This window comes from Heteronotia binoei, chromosome 6 (assembly GCF_032191835.1).
Source record: "Heteronotia binoei isolate CCM8104 ecotype False Entrance Well chromosome 6, APGP_CSIRO_Hbin_v1, whole genome shotgun sequence".
Classification (NCBI taxonomy): Eukaryota; Metazoa; Chordata; class Lepidosauria; order Squamata; family Gekkonidae; genus Heteronotia; species Heteronotia binoei.
Window position 1 is genome coordinate 112069771 of NC_083228.1, and position 19541 is coordinate 112089311.

At 42.2% G+C, this 19541-nt stretch overlaps 1 protein-coding gene across 1 annotated transcript in view; it reads right to left on the bottom strand.

The window, feature by feature from the left end:
- Positions 1 to 19541, bottom strand: part of PLCH1 (phospholipase C eta 1) — a 165010-nt gene that overhangs the window by 81516 nt on the left and 63953 nt on the right. The window contains exons 2-5 of the mRNA XM_060242369.1: positions 13050 to 13196; positions 11110 to 11353; positions 6954 to 7083; positions 1609 to 1779 (exon numbers count right to left, since the gene is read on the bottom strand). Coding sequence (XP_060098352.1) covers positions 1609 to 1779; positions 6954 to 7083; positions 11110 to 11353; positions 13050 to 13196 — 692 coding nt within the window. The remainder of the gene's footprint in view (positions 1 to 1608; positions 1780 to 6953; positions 7084 to 11109; positions 11354 to 13049; positions 13197 to 19541) is intronic.

A 19541-nucleotide genomic window follows, 5' to 3' on the forward strand; every position in this document is an offset into this window, starting at 1 on the left:
TTAGTCAGCTCAATGGCTCCAGGTTCGGCCCAAAATGTGGTGTACTGAACTCTTTGGTATTTGTTTATTTAAATTATATGCTTCTGTTTTTTTAGTCCCCATGGGGGGAGAAATCTAAGCAAACAAACAACAGCTAGAACACTGCTAAATGAATGGACTGTTTTTGCCAGGCTCCATCTCCTGATTCTAATCCTAAATCACAATTTTGTGACTGCTGCCAGCCAGGAGGCTTCTGCCCATCCTGCCTTACAACCTTCCCTGGACTAACATGTTGGTGGTGTCAGCCTTCAAGCTCCAGTGACTTCTTATTACTAAAGAGCCTGCTTTGTCCCTCTTTTGTACTTCTCATACATCTTCTGTTACTCATTGGCAGAACTTCAAGGTCTAGTGAGCTACCCCATTCCCCTCGAACCCATTTTTGTCTCTAAGAAGGAGGTCACAATGCTGAGCATGCATGCTGTTCCATGAATGGATAGCAGGTGTTTCCAAAGCCACTGATCCAGGGTGAAGTAATGGATACAAAAAAAAAAAAACCTGTCTCACATGAGTACACTCAAAAAACACCTACAGCACTGTGATTCTGTCGGACAGAGTGCCTGTGCAGCTGACCGCTGACAAATAGACTGGTAATGAACAACAGATGACAAGCTGAAACTGGAATGAGTGTGAAACAAAATACCAATTATTTATAACAGGTGTGGGCAACGCGTATATAGCCTGTGGCCCTGAGGCATAGTTGTGAAGCACTTAGTGAACTTTTCACAGTCACAAATTTCCTCTCTCTTTGTTACAAAAAACGGCCTGATTTAGACAGTGAAAATGCAAAAAAAAATTTCAGACTGGTGTTTTCCCCTTTTGTTACTGTAAGTCCATCTCTTCTCCTCCTCTGACACTTGTGATTAATGTAGCTGCTAAAATGCAGAAAGAACATTTCTTCCAATCACATGTCAAGTAGCAAGCTACTAGATTTTTACTTCCTGTCCCACCAGGTCCACTGCTTGAGAAAGAAATGCAAGTGGTTTGAGAGACACAGCACAGAATCATCCTGGCCCTGGGAATCAGGTGACCGCCCCCCTTCACAGCTAATCCTCTGCCACTGTCTGCTTTAAAGCCTCCAAGATCTACTGCATTCCTTCAGTCTGGGCGATTCATCCCTGTGGAAGGCCAATAGCTGGCTGCCTGTGCTTCAGTTTTAGAAAAAGGGTCTGCAGGCACTCAGACATGAGCATCTAAAATGGCAACAGGATGAAGTCAACAGTGACAAAATAGAATCAGGAGCGTTTGACTCCTATAAGTACGAGATAGCTATACGCTGAAGACAGATTGCGTCACCTGCTGTTCTGCTTTGAATGGCTAGGAACCCTTTTAAAATCAAAGTAATATAAGGGTCTAAAGACACTCAGGTTGCTAGATACAAGTATGAAGTCTGCTAAAGATTCTGTTTTCTCCCTTTGAAAAAAGTATATTGATACTATTGTTAAAAGTGTGTCAGCAGAAAATTAGTGAGAACCTGAAAACCCATAAAGCAGAAAACAAAGTCTGAAGCCAGAAGAAGCCTTTTATACTGTGCATTAGAACAAAACCATTTCCTGTATTTAATTTTCCTACCTTTTGTTCTACTCTCAGAAACTGAGCAAATTCCTCGATGGTGAGGTGATCTTTCTTATCACTGTAGCTCAGAAGCAGCAAGTAGAGGTCACGTCTTAATGACATCATCTTGTAAAACACGGAAAATTCTTCAAAGGTTAAAGTTCCTTGGTTCTCATCTGTGTCAGCCTCCTGAGGAACAAGCATAACCAAATGTCTATGCTGGGTGAATGGGAATAAAGTAGCAGGACAAAATATTCACTATAGGAAACAATACTGATGGACAGCCTCCAGTTGAAACATTCTTACAAAGCCATAATTTGCACCAATTAAATGGCTTGAGCTCCTGAATCCACAACCAACACATGCCATGATTTAATGTCACTGATCTGCTTTCATCTTCCATCCTCTCAGCTTCCTGAACTCGCTCCAAGCTCTTGTTGGCAAAATGATGGATGTAACTTTAATTGGTCAAGTCAAATCACTAACAGAGGGTACCAAAATTTGCAGACCACCTTCGGATTCTGGTGTGCCAGCCAATTACAAACCAGTTCAGAGATTGTGCCAACCTTAATGAAGCTTCCCTAACTGCAGCTGGCCTAGCATCATAAGATGAATGCTTCAAAATGTCACCTCATCGAAAAACCAAGGCGGAGTGCATTCCAAAGACAAGGTGCCATCACCAAGAAAGCCTCCTTTCTCTAGGGCTGGACAACTGGTGGGCTGAGAAATGTGGGCGGAAACAGCCTTCCAAATATTCAACAGGGAATAATATTTGGTTATACAACATGCATCCATGCTCACAGTATTTGCAAAATATAAATCTCAGATATAAATCTGAGATATAAATATAAATCTCAGATAAATAAATAAATAAATAAATAAATAAATAAGACATACTGAAGAAGTTGCCAGCCTCCTGGTTTGTAAGGTCCATGAGAACAATGTTCATTTTAAAGTGACTTAAAACTGCTGCAACCTCCCCTAGGGCTGTTTCAGCACCTAATAAGGCACAGTGGTTTAAACAAGACCGCTGCAGCAGTCTTAAGTCACTTTAAAATTGCTACAGCATCTTCCTGGCAGCAACAAGGACACCATCACATCTAGTTTGGCCCTGACTGACTGCTGTACTGAGAACGAATAGCTCCAAGAGGGTCTGTGATACCAAGGAGACACTAGTCCTATACAGACATTAACTCTTTCAGGTATAAAACTGAACTTAAAAAAATCATTTCCCAACAAAGAAGAATTTTATCATAGAGATAAATATGAAGTGGGTGGAGTGTGTGTGTGAGAGAGTACTGCAGGTTTTATACAGTACTGGTCTTTCTCTATTTCTATGGACACCTCTGAAAGATATCCTATGCCCCTTTCACCCTTGTCCAACTGGCCTCTACCTAGAAGTTATTAAGCAATAAGGAAGTTTCTTAATATTTCTGTCACAAAGTCCCTTCCGACAGAGGAGTAAAACTGACCAGACCTTGGGTCAGGGCCTTCTAAATTGCGGAATTAGCTATACCCCCTCCCAATCCCTGGCCTTGTTGGATTGGTTAAGGGTACCTTTATAATTGAACTTAAGTATACAACCTTGGCAGGAGTCTAGTAACGGAGGGAGGGGGGATTGAAAATATCATATGGGTTAGAGATAGTAAAGATATAATTAGACATTGTAACCATATGTTATCAATAAAATTGTTTTAAAACCAATCCCTGGCCTTGTAGGGATTTTACTTAAAATTTCTTTTTGGAAGAGAAAGTGCAGCTGATATCATTCTGACTAGAAGCCTTGACAGGGCATGCATGGTTTACCTCACACCCAGGGAAAAGTGACTGTCCTGGGCATGGCATACACTACCAAAAGAGAAGGGGAAAGCTTGAGGGTCCATGAAAAAATTCAAATCAAAATGGGGTTACAGCTGCTGAAGTTTTTTAAAAAAAACACTGACCTACAACATGACCCCAAGCACTTATATGCAAAAGTAAATCTCACAGAATGTGATGTACTTCCAATTAAATGTGTATAATGGTGCAGTCTCAAAGCCACATGCTTCTCCCCTACTCCAAAGAACTTAAGCACAGGAGGAGGCCAGCATAAGGAGCTACACTGACAGAGGTGTCATGCCGCGATCTACTGATTTCAATGGGAAGTCATGCCGTGGCTTCACTGCGGAGGTTTCTTAGCTCTGTAAACAGCATCCGATTCCCTCCCAGTTATATCATTCAAGGTCTAATTGGCTCATGATAAGAAATCAGCATAACGCTACATGCCTGAATCTTCAATCAACATAAAAAAGCAGCTGCAACCATTTCACTCCTGTTGCCAAAGTGTTCCGGACCACCACAACAGCAGGACTTATTGCAGACAAAATTTCAACACTGAATTCATTCTTGACTGCTGTTTGAGGCAGTCCTCAGGGAAGAAAGAGTACTTATGGTATGATATTATGGGGTTTGCTTTTAAAAAAAGAAAGCTTTGAGCATCTGCTTAAGAGGATTTGCTTGGGATTTACAAACATTTCACAGCAGTTCTTCCAAAATACATTCTCTTTTATATATGAAGGTTCCCACAGTAACTGAGAGCAAGTCTGCTTTCCCTACTGAGGGCTGAGGAGCTGAACACAAGCCCCATGAAGAGAGAAACAGATAAATACAAGTCCCACAGAACCTCAGAGACGAACAAGATTTTCAGGGTATAAGCTTTCAAGAGTCAAAGCTCTTTTGACAAAAGGTTATACCCCAAGATTTTTGTGGTCTCTTATGGTGCTACAGAACTTGCCTTCCCAAGATTGCCCTGTATGGCGAACTCTCCACCGGCCATCGAAATAGAGGGGCACCAAAGAAGAGGTACAAGGACTCCTTGAAGAAATCCCTTGGCACCTGTCGCATCAACCATCACCAGTGGTCTGACCTAGCCTCAGATCGCAAAGCATGGAGGCACACCATCCACCAGGCTGTTTCTTCTTTTGAGAACGCACGCATAGCTGGTCTTGAGGACAAAAGGAGATTGAGGAAGAATCGCACTGCTACAGCACCAACCCTAAATCAGACTTTTCCCTGCAGCCACTGTGGCCGGACCTGCCTGTCCCGCATTGGTCTTGTCAGCCACCAGCGAGCCTGCAGCAGACGTGGACTATTGCACCCTTCTTAAATCTTCGTTCGCGAAGCCAAGCCGAGAGAACAGAACTTGAATCCAGATCTTCTGCTGTGGACCAACATGGCTACCCTCTGAAGTTACCAAAGAGGAAAAAGTATCCTTATAGAAGTGCTAGATTTTAGTCCAGTAGCACCAACAAAATTCTTCAGATATCAGCTTTTGAGAGTCAAAGTTTCCCTCACCAGAGCTTTTACTCTAGAAAACTTACACTCTGAAAAAATGAGATCAATCTTTAAGGTGTTAGCAGACATGAATGGGGAAGTGGAGGCCAGGTCTACCAATTGACTTTCTACTACAGACCAATGACTGCCCTTCTGGAACTACTTTCTAACAGTAATACTTTTGACTCTTTCTAGCAAGGGGTTTGAGGGTTTTGAATTCACCTCTGACTTTATTACCAGATCCTACAAAATACACTCCATTGCTGAAGCATTTTCATAAGAATGTAAGAGAAGTCATGTTAGGACAGAGGCTCACCCAGTCCAGCACTCTGTGTCACTCAGTGGCCAAAACCCAGGTGCCATCAGGAGCTTCACCAGTGGGGCCAGAACTCCAGAAGCCCTGATGCTATTGTCCCCCAAGCACCAAGAATAGAGAACATCACTGCCTGGACACAGCAACCCATCTATGCTATGTGGCTAATAGCCACAGATGGACCTCTGCATTGTATGTTTATCCAGTCCCCTCTTAAAGCTGGCTCTGCTTGTGGATGCCACCACATCTTGCAAGCAGTGATCTCACCAATGCTGTATTTATTATATTACTCAACAATTGCATCTTCTAGGTTTGGACATTGTTTGGTGGCACAATAACTACGCCAGTAAAGGAATTATTTGGGAAGAAGCCTTTACCCATTTCTAGACTGGTGATGGAGTAAGTGTGAATGCACTGATAATAACATCACTATGTGAAAAAAACTGCTTTCAGAATTCTGCAGAAGCATTCCTCTTTAAAGAACACAGAGCCTGGTATTTTATTGGAGCCAAGCAGAAAAGTGTCCTAAGCTGTAGGCTGTCAAGAGCATAAAGAGACAACATTGTTATTTGGTTCCAACTTATCTCCAAGAGGTTTTATAGTACTGAAAACCCAAGGATTAGTTGGCAAGCATCAGGGGTGCGGGAAGCAGCTCCAGTTTGCCAGAATAGAGAAACAGATGCCTCTGGCTATGCAAATGCTTGTAGTGCTTGTTAACAAGAACATACTTTATCCCTGTGAGTCTTCTGAAATATGCCTTGCACCATTATTAGCATCACCATTACACCCAAGATGATGTGGCTCTCTTGCTACATTACAAAGTTAAATATATACTCAAAGAAAGAGCCAAACAAACCCTAGCAAAGCAGGAAAGAGGCTGTGCACCAGCAATGTTTTGCAGATGTCCAAAAACTTCAACTCATCTGTTATGAATAAGTCTGCAAGGAAGTTTCTGGTATGTCTAGCTGAGGATTTTAGAAATAAACAGGATGCACAGCAGCACAACTATATAGGCATACACACATACACTGTAGGTTGAAGGATACACACAAATAAGCTATAGTTTTCCACTCATGCAGACCATGTCACCCATGTACAGCCTGCAACTCCCCATACACCCTAAGCTGTCAACGCAAGGAAACAGGGCAGGGGGCATGCAGATGTCAGTGGCTTGAATGAAGTGACAACTCCAGGATTTGGAGGGGGGAGGAATACTCAGGCAAGGAAATCCTTTCTAAAAGAAAATGTGTCTTATTTTTAAAAGCTACTTCTGAAGGAAAACAGTTAGCTTTAAAAACGCATTAAGGAGTTTTGGAATTTCTTCAGGAAATCCTAATCTGTGCTGGCCATATTACTGGAAAGCTGCTGGCTTCTGATTCCACAATGACAGAAGGAGCCCAATTACTTTCAGTGAAACAAATGGTGAAAGAGGCATAACAAAATGCAAGCAATGCCCCAAAGGGAACTGGGTCTGCTTATGAGTAAGCCCTGGCTTCATTACCAAACATACCAAGATCTCATTAAATGTTATAATTCCTTGTGGGAGGGACACTGCCAGATGTTAAAAGTCCAGTCAGAGCCAAACACTAACATGATATGGCATGATTAGCCTGCTCTTCTTGCCTGCCTGTCCAGAAACACAATTACATATAGGGACATGTCTATTCATTAACTGTGGCTGGTAACTTCAGGTTCCTATTTCAACTGTCTGACAAACAGGGAAAGAACAGAAGCTCACCTGAAACATTTGTCTTACTTTTCGCCGGGGTAGGCTGACGTTCAGCTTATGCATCAACTGATGGATCTCTTCGATATTTAGCAAACCGTCACCATTCTTGTCTGCTTCCTCAAAGGTCTGCTTCACCCAAGTGCACAAAACTTAAGGAAAAAGTTTTTAATGTGTGCGAGCTTTCAACATGTGATGCATTTTCTCAAAGACGGTGTTATATATTTATTTATAATATTTCTAGGCCACCTCTTCAGAATCCTGATTGAGGTTCCTTACAATTATTTCTTCTTGCTTTACAAATGTAAAACAAGGTGGGGGGAAGGGGGCATTTCTAGGGTTTTTATGAAATTTACACTGAGTTTGATCAAAAGGTCATGTTCTGCTGACCCTTCTGCCAGCAGAATTGAGCTTGAGTGTTTGAGGCAGCAAAAATCTTGCTCTAAACAATGGGAAATGATAATTCAGCCTTATTGAATCCCTCACCATTCATAGGTCATTGCAGACTATTACAGAGAAAATCTGGTCTGGACCATGCATTAGCCTTTTTAAATTCACTCCACCCTTGTGGCAAGCCATTTTTGAAAAGAAAGTGCCTGGAAATTCCTAAACCCTGGTATAAAATGAACTTGGAATGATATAACAGTAATAATTAATGTACCATTAGCAACTCTATGTTTTACACATAAGGCCTCTTCAACTATGTCAATTCAGCCATCTTGCTACAGCATGCCAAGGGTCTGGCTAGACCAGCATTCAGTTGTCAACTTTAACTAGACACACAAACCCTGCCATTTGATCCCAGCATCCAGAAATCAGATGTATGCCACTTCTAACAAAAAGGGCTCCATTTTAGCCAATGTTCACTAAAACCTTGTTCAAATGCATCATATCCTTTTTCTAAAAATCATTTAAACTACTGGCTGTGGGCATGTGATCAGCTAGTGAATTATGTAAGTTAATGATGGGCTGTCTGAAGAAATGCTCACTTTCGTATGGCCTGAATCCCCATACGAGGAGCTTCTTTAGGTGACACCTGAGCCCCTGAAAAATTCTAGCAATACATGAGAGAAAAATCCCAGTCTCAACACACACACATGAAGCTGCCCTTTACTGAATCAGACCCTTGGTCCAGCATTGCCAGTACTGGAGGCAGCCAGCTCTCCGTGATCTCTCAGGACAAGATCTTTCGCATCACACAGAACCCAATCTTTACTGGAAATCCTGCCATATTGAACCTAGGACCTTCTGTGTGACAAGCAGATGCTCTGTCACTGAGCCACAGCCCCCTTCCTTCTTTTCAATACTATTTCAGAATGTTTATTGTGTATTCTTGTTTGTCATCTTTCTCTTGCCACTAAAAATCCAGTCATCTTTAACCTTGCCTCACAGAGACAACTAATCTCCTTGGTGGTTTTAACTGCTCCTTCTTTCTCCCTTCTCTAGCCCTGCAGTTTTCCCACTTTCACGTTTTCCTCTTCTTGTTGACCGTTTAATTGCACTGAATCTCTGTCCCATTGGTTCTCTTTTCTTTTCAGACTTCAACCGTCTAGCAGATAAATCCCTCTTTGTGAATCCCTGTCCCCTGGTGGCTTCTGTTATGCTCTCACTCCAACTGGAACTGTTACAGGGGCCCTTTCACCCTCCGGCCTCCCATCTGCCAGAACTGATAACGCAAACAAGGCTTGAAGGAACATTTCAGTACAAACAAATGCATGGCAGCCACGCGCAGCCTCTCCAAAAGTCAGGGATAAATATAGAAAGTGCAGAAGGAGTTTATGGAGCTTGTAATTTGCCTCAAAAGGTTGGTAAGTGTTTCTCTGCCTTCTGACAGTTGAAGCTGAAGTATGGAAACCAGAATTATGCACAAAGCAAGGTCCACGCTTTCTCAATCCCTCTCCCACCCCCTTCCCAGGCAACTAAATCTGGGTCTGGGTAACTGGTTCTCCCATGTCAGAAAACCTTAAACTAAATTACGGCTGGGATGTACCACAGCACAACTAGAACAATTTTCCCCTATGGAGTGTGACTTTTTCACCTTCTCCCTTCTGCTGTAGACCAAATTCCTCAGTGCTCTTTCTGTGTCCCCCCAGGAGCAGAATTTAAGAACATAAGAAAAGCCATGTTGGATCAGGCCAATGGCCCATCAAGTCCAACACTCTGTGTCACACAGTGGCCAAATATATATATACACACACACTGTGGCTAATAGCCACTGATGGACCTCTGCTCCATATTTTTATCTAACCCCCTCTTGAAGCTGGCTATGCTTGTAGCCGCCGCCACCTCCTGTGGCAGTGAATTCCACATGTTAATCACCCTTTGGGTGAAGAAGTACTTCCTTCTATCCGTTTTAACCTGACTGCTCAGCAATTTCATTGAATGCCCACGAGTTCTTGTATTGTGAGAAAGGGAGAAAAGGACTTCTTTCTCTACTTTCTCCATCCCATGCATAATCTTGTAAACCTCTATCATGTCACCCTGCAGTCGACGTTTCTCCAAGCTAAAGAGCGAAAGTGTTCCAAACCTTTAATCATTTTAGTTGCCCTTTTCTGCACTTTTTCCAATGCTATAATATCCTTTTTGAGGTGCGGTGACCAGAATTATACACAGTATTCCAAATGAGACCGCACCATCGATTTATACAGGGGCATTATGATACTGGCTGATTTGTTTTCAGTTCCCTTCCTAATAATTCCCAGCATGGCACTGGCCTTTTTTATTGCAATCACACACTGTTTTGACATTTTCAGTGAGTTATCTACCACAACCCCAAGATCTCTCTCTTGGTCAGTCTCTGCCAGTTCACACCCCATCAACTTGTATTTGTAGCTGGGATTCTTGGTCCCAATGTGCATTACTTTGCACTTGGCCACATTGAACCTCATCTGCCACGTTGACATCCACTCACCCAGCCTCAACATATCCCTTTGGAGTGCCTCACAATCCTCTCTGGTTCTCACCACCCTGAACAATTTAGTGTCATCTACAAACTTGGCCACTTCACTGCTTACTCCCAACTCCAAATCATTTATGAACAAGTTAAAGAGCAAGGGACCCAGAACTGAGCCCTGCGGCACCCCACTGCTTACCATCCTCCACTGCAAAGACTGCCCATTTATACTCACTCTCTGCTTCCTATTAATTAGCCAGTTTTTGATCCACAAGTGGACCTGTCCTTTTACTCCATGACTCTCAAGCTTACTAAGGAGCCTTTGATGAGGAACTTTATCAAAAGCTTTCTGGACGTCAAGGGGCATTTCTTCCCCTCCACCAAAGGGAGAGGGGAAGAAATAGTTCTGTCCAGGGGTGGAATTCTAACAGGAGCTTCTTTGCATATTAGGTCACACACCCCTGATGTAGAGAGCCTTGTAAGCTCTTGGAGGATTGGCTACATCAGGAGTGTGTGGCCTAATATGTAAAGGAGCTCCAGCTAGAATTCCACCCTTCGTTCTGTCCATGGAAACATTCTGGTGGAGCCAAATGTCTCTCTTTGTAAAGTGTTTTACTTAATCTCCAGTTTTGGAATATGTTTTACCATGTTTGTTTCCTAGCTTATAAGAGGCAAAAATGGTCCTTTCCTTGGTCCTTCCTTGGGTTTTTTTCTAGTTGGTTTTTATTAGTTTGCCTGTAATCCAGTTAACTCAGATCTGGCTTCTATTTGCTCCTTTGTTCAAAGGTTCAGTTGACTCAGATAGATTCTTGTCACAACCCAAGACATTTTATGACAGGCAATCCTAATGTAGATCACCCCACACACCATCCTTATTTCTGACAATGAAAAATAACATCCAAATAACATTGGTCTAATGGATGGCCACAATACCACACTCTTATTAAGGTGACAATTGTCAGGAAATCCTGACCACTCATCACAACTCCAAGCTTTGATTTAAAAGCTATTTCTGAGTTTTTGCGGGATTAACAAAAAAGTAAATGAGCAATCAATATGGTAGGCTTTGTCGGGAGTAAAAACTAAAAAAAATGTTACATGATGACATGAGAGGGCATTACTCAACCAGCAAATGAAAAGACATATTTGAAGGTACAAAAAAAGTCTGTATGTTATACATGAAACAGAGCAGACACTGTACCTCAAGAAATGCCTCAGTGCCTGAACAAAGAAAGCCAGCAACCTGAAGGCCGGAACAGAACCTCAAAAGGATATTGATCATGAGTCCTCTGTCTTTTTGCAAGAGAGTCTTCATCACTTATCCCAGCCATCAGGTATTTCAGTCCAGTGATCCAGGTCCGAGCTTCCTCTGGGTTAGAGGTGATCAGATCTAGAGACTCCATATGGTTCCCGTGATAAATGGTAAAGCAGCAGCTTGGATCAAAGTTGCCTTCAGCATGTCGGTGGAATATTTCTGACTGCCGGCCTTCGGTGACTTTGTAAATGGAATCAATTACAACTGCAAAAGAGAAAGCAGAACCCAGAAAAATGAAGAAACTCAGAGTCAGGGAGAGGAGGGGTCCTTGCTTTCCAAGCCAATTCCCCCTCCTCTTTAAATTGTAACTCATTCATTTCTGAGTTCATCAAGAATACTCTAGCACTATGGTTCCCTCATCAGTACATGCTTTAGTGTGCATATGGTAAACCTCACATGCCCTCTGGAGGTTTCTGTGCTCTGTCATCCTCAGAACAATGCTCTCAGACCTTTACCAGCTACACTTTAAAATACAAATAGTTTTCTATTAACTGTACGTGGACTACAAGGTCAGGACTCAGAGAGCTGCTGATGCTATAGGTCAACAATTCCAGAAACCCTGACACAAGCTCCAGTAACAAACTCACTCCTCAGTTGGAAGACACTTCACAATGGAGACAGCAAAAAAAAATTAGTTAAGAAGAACAGGGGAGGAGGAAAAGAGCCTGGAAAAGCTTTTAGAACTGCCCACAGAAATAGAAAAGGAGCGGAGTCACATAAAATCTGAACTTCTCTCAATTGGTTGGTAATTACTACTGGCTATTACTGCCCACAGATGTAGAGTGGCATCTCAGCATCTCTGTGCTGAAATCTGGAAAAAGAGTTCACTTTTATACCTGAGGCAATTATGAGGACTGCAATTAGGACTGTACCTCTTTGATGCTATGCATTCACCTAAATTAGGTTTGAGCTACTGGTTCTCAGCAACCCTGCCAGTGCGTTTTTTTTTTTCTGAGAAAGGTGATAGCAACCAGTGGCAACTGGAAGAGTTAAGGTGAAGGAAGCCAGTTCTGTCCCCTGCTCCTTGAAGTGTGGAGTACCTGCTCTCATTCCTAGAAAACCTGGCAAAATCACCCATTCCTTTTTCTCCTATCAACAGAAAAGGAAGATTGTAGGAGATTTTTTCAACTTACCTGTCCTCAATGCAGCCTCCCAGGCTATGTGGGTGTTTGTCCTTCTGGCGCTACAACCTCCACCAACAGCATTTGAAGGGGGAGAGGGGAGGAGGAGGAGGAAGAGGTTGGATTTACATCTTGTCCTTCACTCACAGTCTCAGAGTGGCTTACAATCTCCTTTTCCTTCCCATCTCCACAACAGACATCCTGTGAGGTAGGTGGGGCTGAGAGAGCTCTTCCAAGGACTGTTCTTAGAGAACAGCTCTGAGAAAAGTTGTGACTGACCCAAGGTCACACCAGCAACTGCAAGTGGAGGAGTGGAGTATCATACCTGGTTCTCCGAGATTAGAGTCTGTGCTCTTAACCACTGCACCAAACTGGCTCTCAAGGAAGGAAGGGAGAATGCAGTAAAGATCCACATCCATGAGCACTCTTACACTTGTTTATCATCTGTGGTACAGTGAGCAGAGTGATGAAGAAGGATCTGGGGATCCCAAATTCAAATCCCCACTCTACCAAGAAACTCATTTGGTTAATCTGGTTCCATTCATTCTCTCTCAGCTGAACCTAACCTGTTGGAAAGAACCATGAGGACCACTCTGATCTCCTTGAAGAAACGGCAGGATAAAGATATGAGAGTCCAACAAATAGGATTTAACATAATATGAACCATGGACCAACACGTCTTAAAATCCTAACCAAAGTTAAGGCTGGAAAGGGGGAAGGCAGTTGCGGGCAATACAACACAGAATCCAAACAGGCATGAACAAAAAGATAGAACCTACTTTTTGCTTTTTCACTCTTTCTAGATGGCCTCCATCTGATGCAAGTCCTGTGTTCATCAAGGTAGAAAAGACGCACAAGGCCTTTGGCTCCGTTCTTCAGTTTAACCATCTGAGTCCCAGACTGCATTACACTCATACATCTTTCAACTGAAAAAAGGAAATTAAAACAAATGAAAACTAAAATATCTATTTTTGCTCAGCTGTGTTTTTATTTAGGATATCAACAGCATTATTGACAAAGTAAGTATTACATAATCTCCATGAGTTTTCACTTTAGGTGAAGAAAATTTGGGGGTGAAGGCTTTTACAATATTAGAATTAAAGCTATTATACAATTATAATTAGTCTACAAAGGAATTCATTTTATTCTCCAGAACAGCAAAATATTCTTGATGGGGCCTATATCAGACACCCAAGAACTGGATTTCATAAATCCAAAACTTTTATAGTGCTTTTGGAGTCCAGAAACCAGAGATATTAAAAAACACTCTGTTTTAATCTTTGGAAAATGCAGACAGTTTTTAACACTCATGTATAAAAATGGCATCCTGAAATAGCAATTCAATAAAATATGTTGTGATATTTTTTCATTAACATCCAATACTTAATACTGAAAATTTGGCCATTTGCCCAGGATATCCGGTTGACTGGCATTTAGACATTACGCTATCTGCTTCTTAAATTCTGACCCTTGATGTGAATTTTTATTGTACCTTTTCACTGCCAATTGAAGCTGTCATATTGCATTCTTCTGTTGCGAATTTATCTTTTAACCACTTGCTACAGTTATTTTTATACTAATATTACAATTCTGTATCCTGTTGTATTATTTTTATTGATTAGATCCTTGTTTTATTGAATTTTTATTGTGTATTGCAAACTGTTTGTGTTTAATATTTATCCTGCCCTGAGCCCATTGCAGGGAGGGTGGGATATAAATTTAATAAAATAAAACAAATAAACTTATGCATGCATTTCTAACAACAACTTTTAAAAAAAAATCACAAGCATGATCCAGGCAAAATTAAGTGCCATTGATTCCAGTGGCAACTTTTAAAACATATTCTTTTATATATTCAATAAAACAAACAGACTAACAAATGTATAATCAAAATCAGTGAAATAAGCAAACTATAAACTTCCATAATAGTCAGGGTTGCCAACCTTCAGATGGGGCATGGAGATCTCCTGCGATTACAAATGACCTCCAGACAACAGAGATCAGTTTCCCTGGAGAAAATGGCTGCTTTCGAGTATGAATTCTATGCCATTATACCTTCCTGAAGTACCTCCCCTCCCCAAACTCCACCCTCCCTAGGCTCCACCCCCAAAATCTCCAGATATTTCCCAACCTAGAGCGGTCATAATTACTAAACAGTTAATTTAGTCTTTAAAAGAAATTAATCAATGCAATCTTAACTAGAAGTCCCAGAAATTAAAACTGCCTGCTCACCCAAATATCTTATAGGCTGGATTCCATTAGACACTTTATGACCATAAGAAACTTGCATAATTAATATATCAAAATTTAAATGTAATTTCTTATTCCCAAAATAAAAAAGGGGCTTCCAGCTTTCTGAAAAATAGACCTGATTGGCCCTTTCATCTTTTAGTTTAACAAATTCTGTTAGCGTGGATAATCCTCACAATTTCCCAGACTTTAATTATACAAGATTAAATATTTGAAGTCTCCACACACCCCCACCCCAATTTTGTGCTGCAGTCAGAAAATCAAGAACTGTTCATTTGTGTTTTTTTCTGAACATCTTCTAGCAAAAGCCCAGTAATAAACATTCTGGATCACTTGGCAATCTATACCTTGTTAATATGCACGATGAGAACACATGACCAAAATCTGCATTCTCATGGCCACATTTCCAGTTTACAGTCAGACAGCAACATGTAATACCCTCTCTCTCACTCAGGGGTTGTTTTGTAGAAAAACAGGTGGTGGGGCTCATTAGCATAATTTATAAACATATTCCGCCCCCCCACCAGCCAAAAGCAACCCCACACAAGAAAGGAAAGCCCCAGGTGAGTGAGGCCTGCTTGGGCTGGCTAGATCTCTAGCCAGCCCAAGCAGGCCTCGCTCACCTGGGGCTCTCCTTGGCCGGCCACTGTCAAAAGGGCAGCAAGCCACCCACTCCCCAAAATCACATAAGTGGAGAAAGGGGTGGCGTGGGCTTCTCCAGGGGTTAATGAGGGCTGCTCGGGGTGTAGCAAAGCTCCTGGTGGCTGGATGGCTGCCTGCTCCCCTAATCCAGGGATTGTTATGCAGCTGTACCTACTATAAAATGAACAAGGTGTGGGGTGAGGAGGGGGAACCATCAGAAAGGTTCAGGAGCTGTGCTCCTGTGAACTCCTGCTGAATTCAAGGCCTGCTCTCACTGATATCAAAGTTTAATTTCATGCACAACAATTCTCTGGCAGGCGGTGATGCTTTTCTTGCCTGGATCCAAAAACAAAAAGCCATATTACTAGTACTATGCATACAAGAGATCTCTTCCTTCTTCCATGCTATAAGGCAAACCACCTTTGAAAATGAATAAGGCAGCATTACTACCCAAAGAAAATGGTCCAAAACCCAACAGATATTTGGAAACTCCTGAGCACAACTACACAAGTCTTGAAACCAAATCTTAATATGTTGCCCATTTTCTTTTGGCAGAAAATGGGCCATATGGTTTCACAATTTATACTGAATATATTCAGTGCTGGAGATTTGGGGGGGTGGGAAAACGCTCCAAAATATTAGGCTTTTCCATATGCCCAACTTGCTCCTGATTTTCTTGGCAGTTGATCCACAAGCGCTGAAATCAGTTGGTGCATGGTCCTTCCACGTGTCATCCCTCTGCATTTTTGCAGTTATGGAGTCAGTTTATTTTCTTCCACACAGGCCTTAAAACATCAGGATTTTCAAGAAAGCATGCTTAGCATAATTGGTAGTGTCACCACATCCCCATGGTTTGTGAGGTTTTTTTTTTTAAAGCACTAAAATATCAATACCATTTTTTTTGGAAAAAAACCTTATCTTCAAGTCAGGGGAGATGGAGTGGTTTGCTGATGGTGACAGTCCAATCATCAGAAAGCAAGCTGGTGGTGGGTGGGACAAAGAAAACCATCAGAAACATTATGCATGAGAAAATAAGTGACTCCAAATCAGCTTCCAGAAAAGGAATGAGATAAAAGTAGTTTCAATAGAACTGGAAAAAATGGGGGGGGGGGTGCCTGCAAAAAAACTGAAGCAAAAACTAAAGGCACAAAAATGCATGTGGAAAGCAGGGGATAAACTGAAGAAGAATAGTGTCAGAACTGATTAAAATGTATTGTGACTGATAATGGGATATTTAGCTGTCTGCAAATGTGTATACAAACACACTATTATATATTGTATTCTGGTCCCCTCCCAGTCATAACAACAGAGAAAAAACAGAATGGGTAGCCCTAGAATTGCTGACAGATTTTTCAGCATCTCTAGCAATATGATCAGAGACATGGGTCCCAATGTATTACAGCTGGTAGTAGCGAAGAGTAGCACATACCAACTGCATTGTCAGCTCACAAATGAAACAGGGCAAAGGGCACATTCAGTTCTCCTGTAGGGGAGGGACGGTGGCTCAGTGGTAGAGCATCTGCTTGGGAAGCAGAAGGTCCCAGGTTCAATCCCTGGCATCTCCAAAAAAGGGTCCAGGCAAATAGGTGTGAAAAACCTCAGCTTGAGACCCTGGAGAGCCGCTGCCAGTCTGAGAAGACAATACTGACTTTGATGGACCAAAGGTCTGATTCAGTATAAGGCAGCTTCATATGTTCATATGTACTGCATTGAACTTTTGCCAAGAGATATCATACTCCCCTTCTGTCCCCTTCCACAGAATCTCAGAGTCCTTCCTAGATAATAGGGAATAAGCAGGTGGGCACAAACTGCTGCCATATGTTCTGTGGCTGCTCTGTGAAGACTGCAAGTAGGAGAGCATGGGTGTAGTATGGTGGTTAGAGAATCGGAAAAGAGTATAGGAGACCTAGGTTCAAATCCCCCATCCTGCCATGAAAGTTGTTGGTATGACCTTGGGACAGTCACTTTCTCTCAGCTTAACCTACTTCACAGTGTTGTTGGAAAGATAAAACAAAGATAGGGAAGCACAGCTTCAGGCACAGATGGGTAAGTCTTTGCATTAGTCAAGTGCAGAATCTACTATATGAAACAAATTTCTAGACATGTTCCAGATACAGATGGACCGTGCTTGCATTCTGACCATTGTTTCTCCATGAGAGGCGCATTATAACTTTCCCAGCAAACTGGGCATACCCCAGTGGCTTTCCAGATGTACAACAGATAAGTGTATAGCTGAAGTGAAATCTACATGACATGTCTGCTAAACTTTAGGCCCATTTTGATGTCCAAGAATTGGGGGTATCTGTGCTAACCCAAAAAGTACAGGTACTGACACCAGCTGTCTGAATTATAACACAAATGTTACATTTTGACATATTATGGTTCTCATCTACGACTTCAGATTCTGTTCGGTTCACTTCCGTTCCTGTCAAGACTGCATGTTAATTCTCAAAATATATACAATCTGTTAAACAGCAGGGCTTCCATCAGTATTAAGTATTAAGACAGTAATGCTCAGATACTGCTTTAATAAACAAACAGAAGTATGCTAAAAAGTAAACTTCTGTAGCCATGGCTATTTGTCATGTACTTAAACTTGTAATATATCATACAGAAAGTGCTTGCCAGCTGCAACAGACAAGTCCAATCAGTAACATTTCAGAAGGCCAAACATTTTAAATTAAGTGGCCCTTCATTCAAAACAATCCATTTTTGCCTTGACTCCTAGCAGAGAAGCAAGCATGAACTGGGTCACTTGGGGGAAGATTTTCCATCTTTTCAGGACTTCATTTTAAAGAAGAAGTTCTTTCATAATTAAACAGCCAAACTGTCAAAACTTGAAGCAAGAGGTCTACAAAAATCCAGCATGAGAAAGCCCGTAGATTCTCCTACATACAAACTAGCTCAACATCTAGCTATATTATTTACTCCTATGGTGGGAAATACTTAACATTACATTAAGAATTTGAAGTATTTTATTGAGATTCTCAAGACTATTAGGGTTATTAACTCAGATATATTGATCAGTTCAATGTAGAGTAACTTTTCACCAAAGTCCAGGTAGAAGACACACTTCAGCTGCCCCACCTACATGTCAAAAATGAAGACGTTCAATTATTTCATTGTTGCTTGACTTTGAGTTATTTTTAACGGAATAATGCAGGGGGTGGCCAACGGTAGCTCTCCAGATGTTTTTTGCTGGCTCCTGTTTTTTGCTGCGTCAATTTCAGTGCCGGGGACTGAGGAGAACAGCGGGAGCGTTATTTTATCGCTCCGTGCTTTTCTTGTTGTTCTGAGTGATTGGAGGGCTAGGGAGAGCGTTTTCGTTCTTTCCTCCTCGGGCCTTGTCAGTTTCCCTTGTCAGCGATCCGATCGCTGATAAGGCAGGATCACTGATAAGGTGCAGTTCTGTTGAGGGTGGCGGCGTTGGCCTGGAGACCGGGGCTTGTTTATTGCCTCCAGCGTGTGCGGCGTGCTTCGGCAGGAGGGAGAGGAGCTTCATCTAATGGCTTGTTTTACCTCCCCTGCCTTTTTTCCCCAGTGATGTTGTAATCATTCCCCCCCACCCCCTACAAGGGGGTGGATTGTCAATCCCACCCCATTTAGGATTACAGTTCAAGGATGGTGAGGGGGTGTTTGGTCACACACATGCCCGATTTTTCCTTCTGGTAGTCCCCCACCCTGCTTAGGATCAGAGTTCAAGGGTATTAAGGGGGTATTTGATCACACACATATCCAATTTTTTACTTCTGGTAACCCCTTTCTTTTTATTAGGGGAGGGGGTTGGATTTTCGATTACCCAGGTTGTGCTTGGTGGGCCTGTTCTGGGCAGAGGCAGCCATATTTGCTTCCCCTTCTTCTGTGGGACGGTGGCCATATTTGCTTCCCCTTCTGAGGGACAGTGGCCATTTTAGGGAACTGTGAAAGGGAAGCAATTTTGTGGTCGGATTCAGTATAAGGCAGCTTCACAGGGACAGGCAATAGCAGCTTCCCGGGGCTGTTTGTCAGTAGTGAGTGCTGTTTAACAAAGGTGCTTAGGTGCTGTTTAACAAAGGGCCATTTTGGTTTAATTTGGTGTAGTTTTATTCACCCTTGGCGTTGCAAAAAAAAAAAAATCTGGTAGGAAAGGGATGGGAAAGTCCAAGGGTAAGCATTCTGCGCCAAAGGCCCCTAAGGCCCTGCCAAAAAGGCCTCCACCACCATTATCTTCTTCAAATAATGAAGACGGAGGTTCTCTATCTGAGCCAGAGTGGTCCAGGGGGGAAGATCCCTCTGCTGGCTCTTGACGGGGTACCACTAATACCGGCCCCTAAGGTCAAGAGCTTAGGTGTGCTCCTGGAGCCCTCTCTTACAATGGAGGCCCAGGTAACAGCCACTAC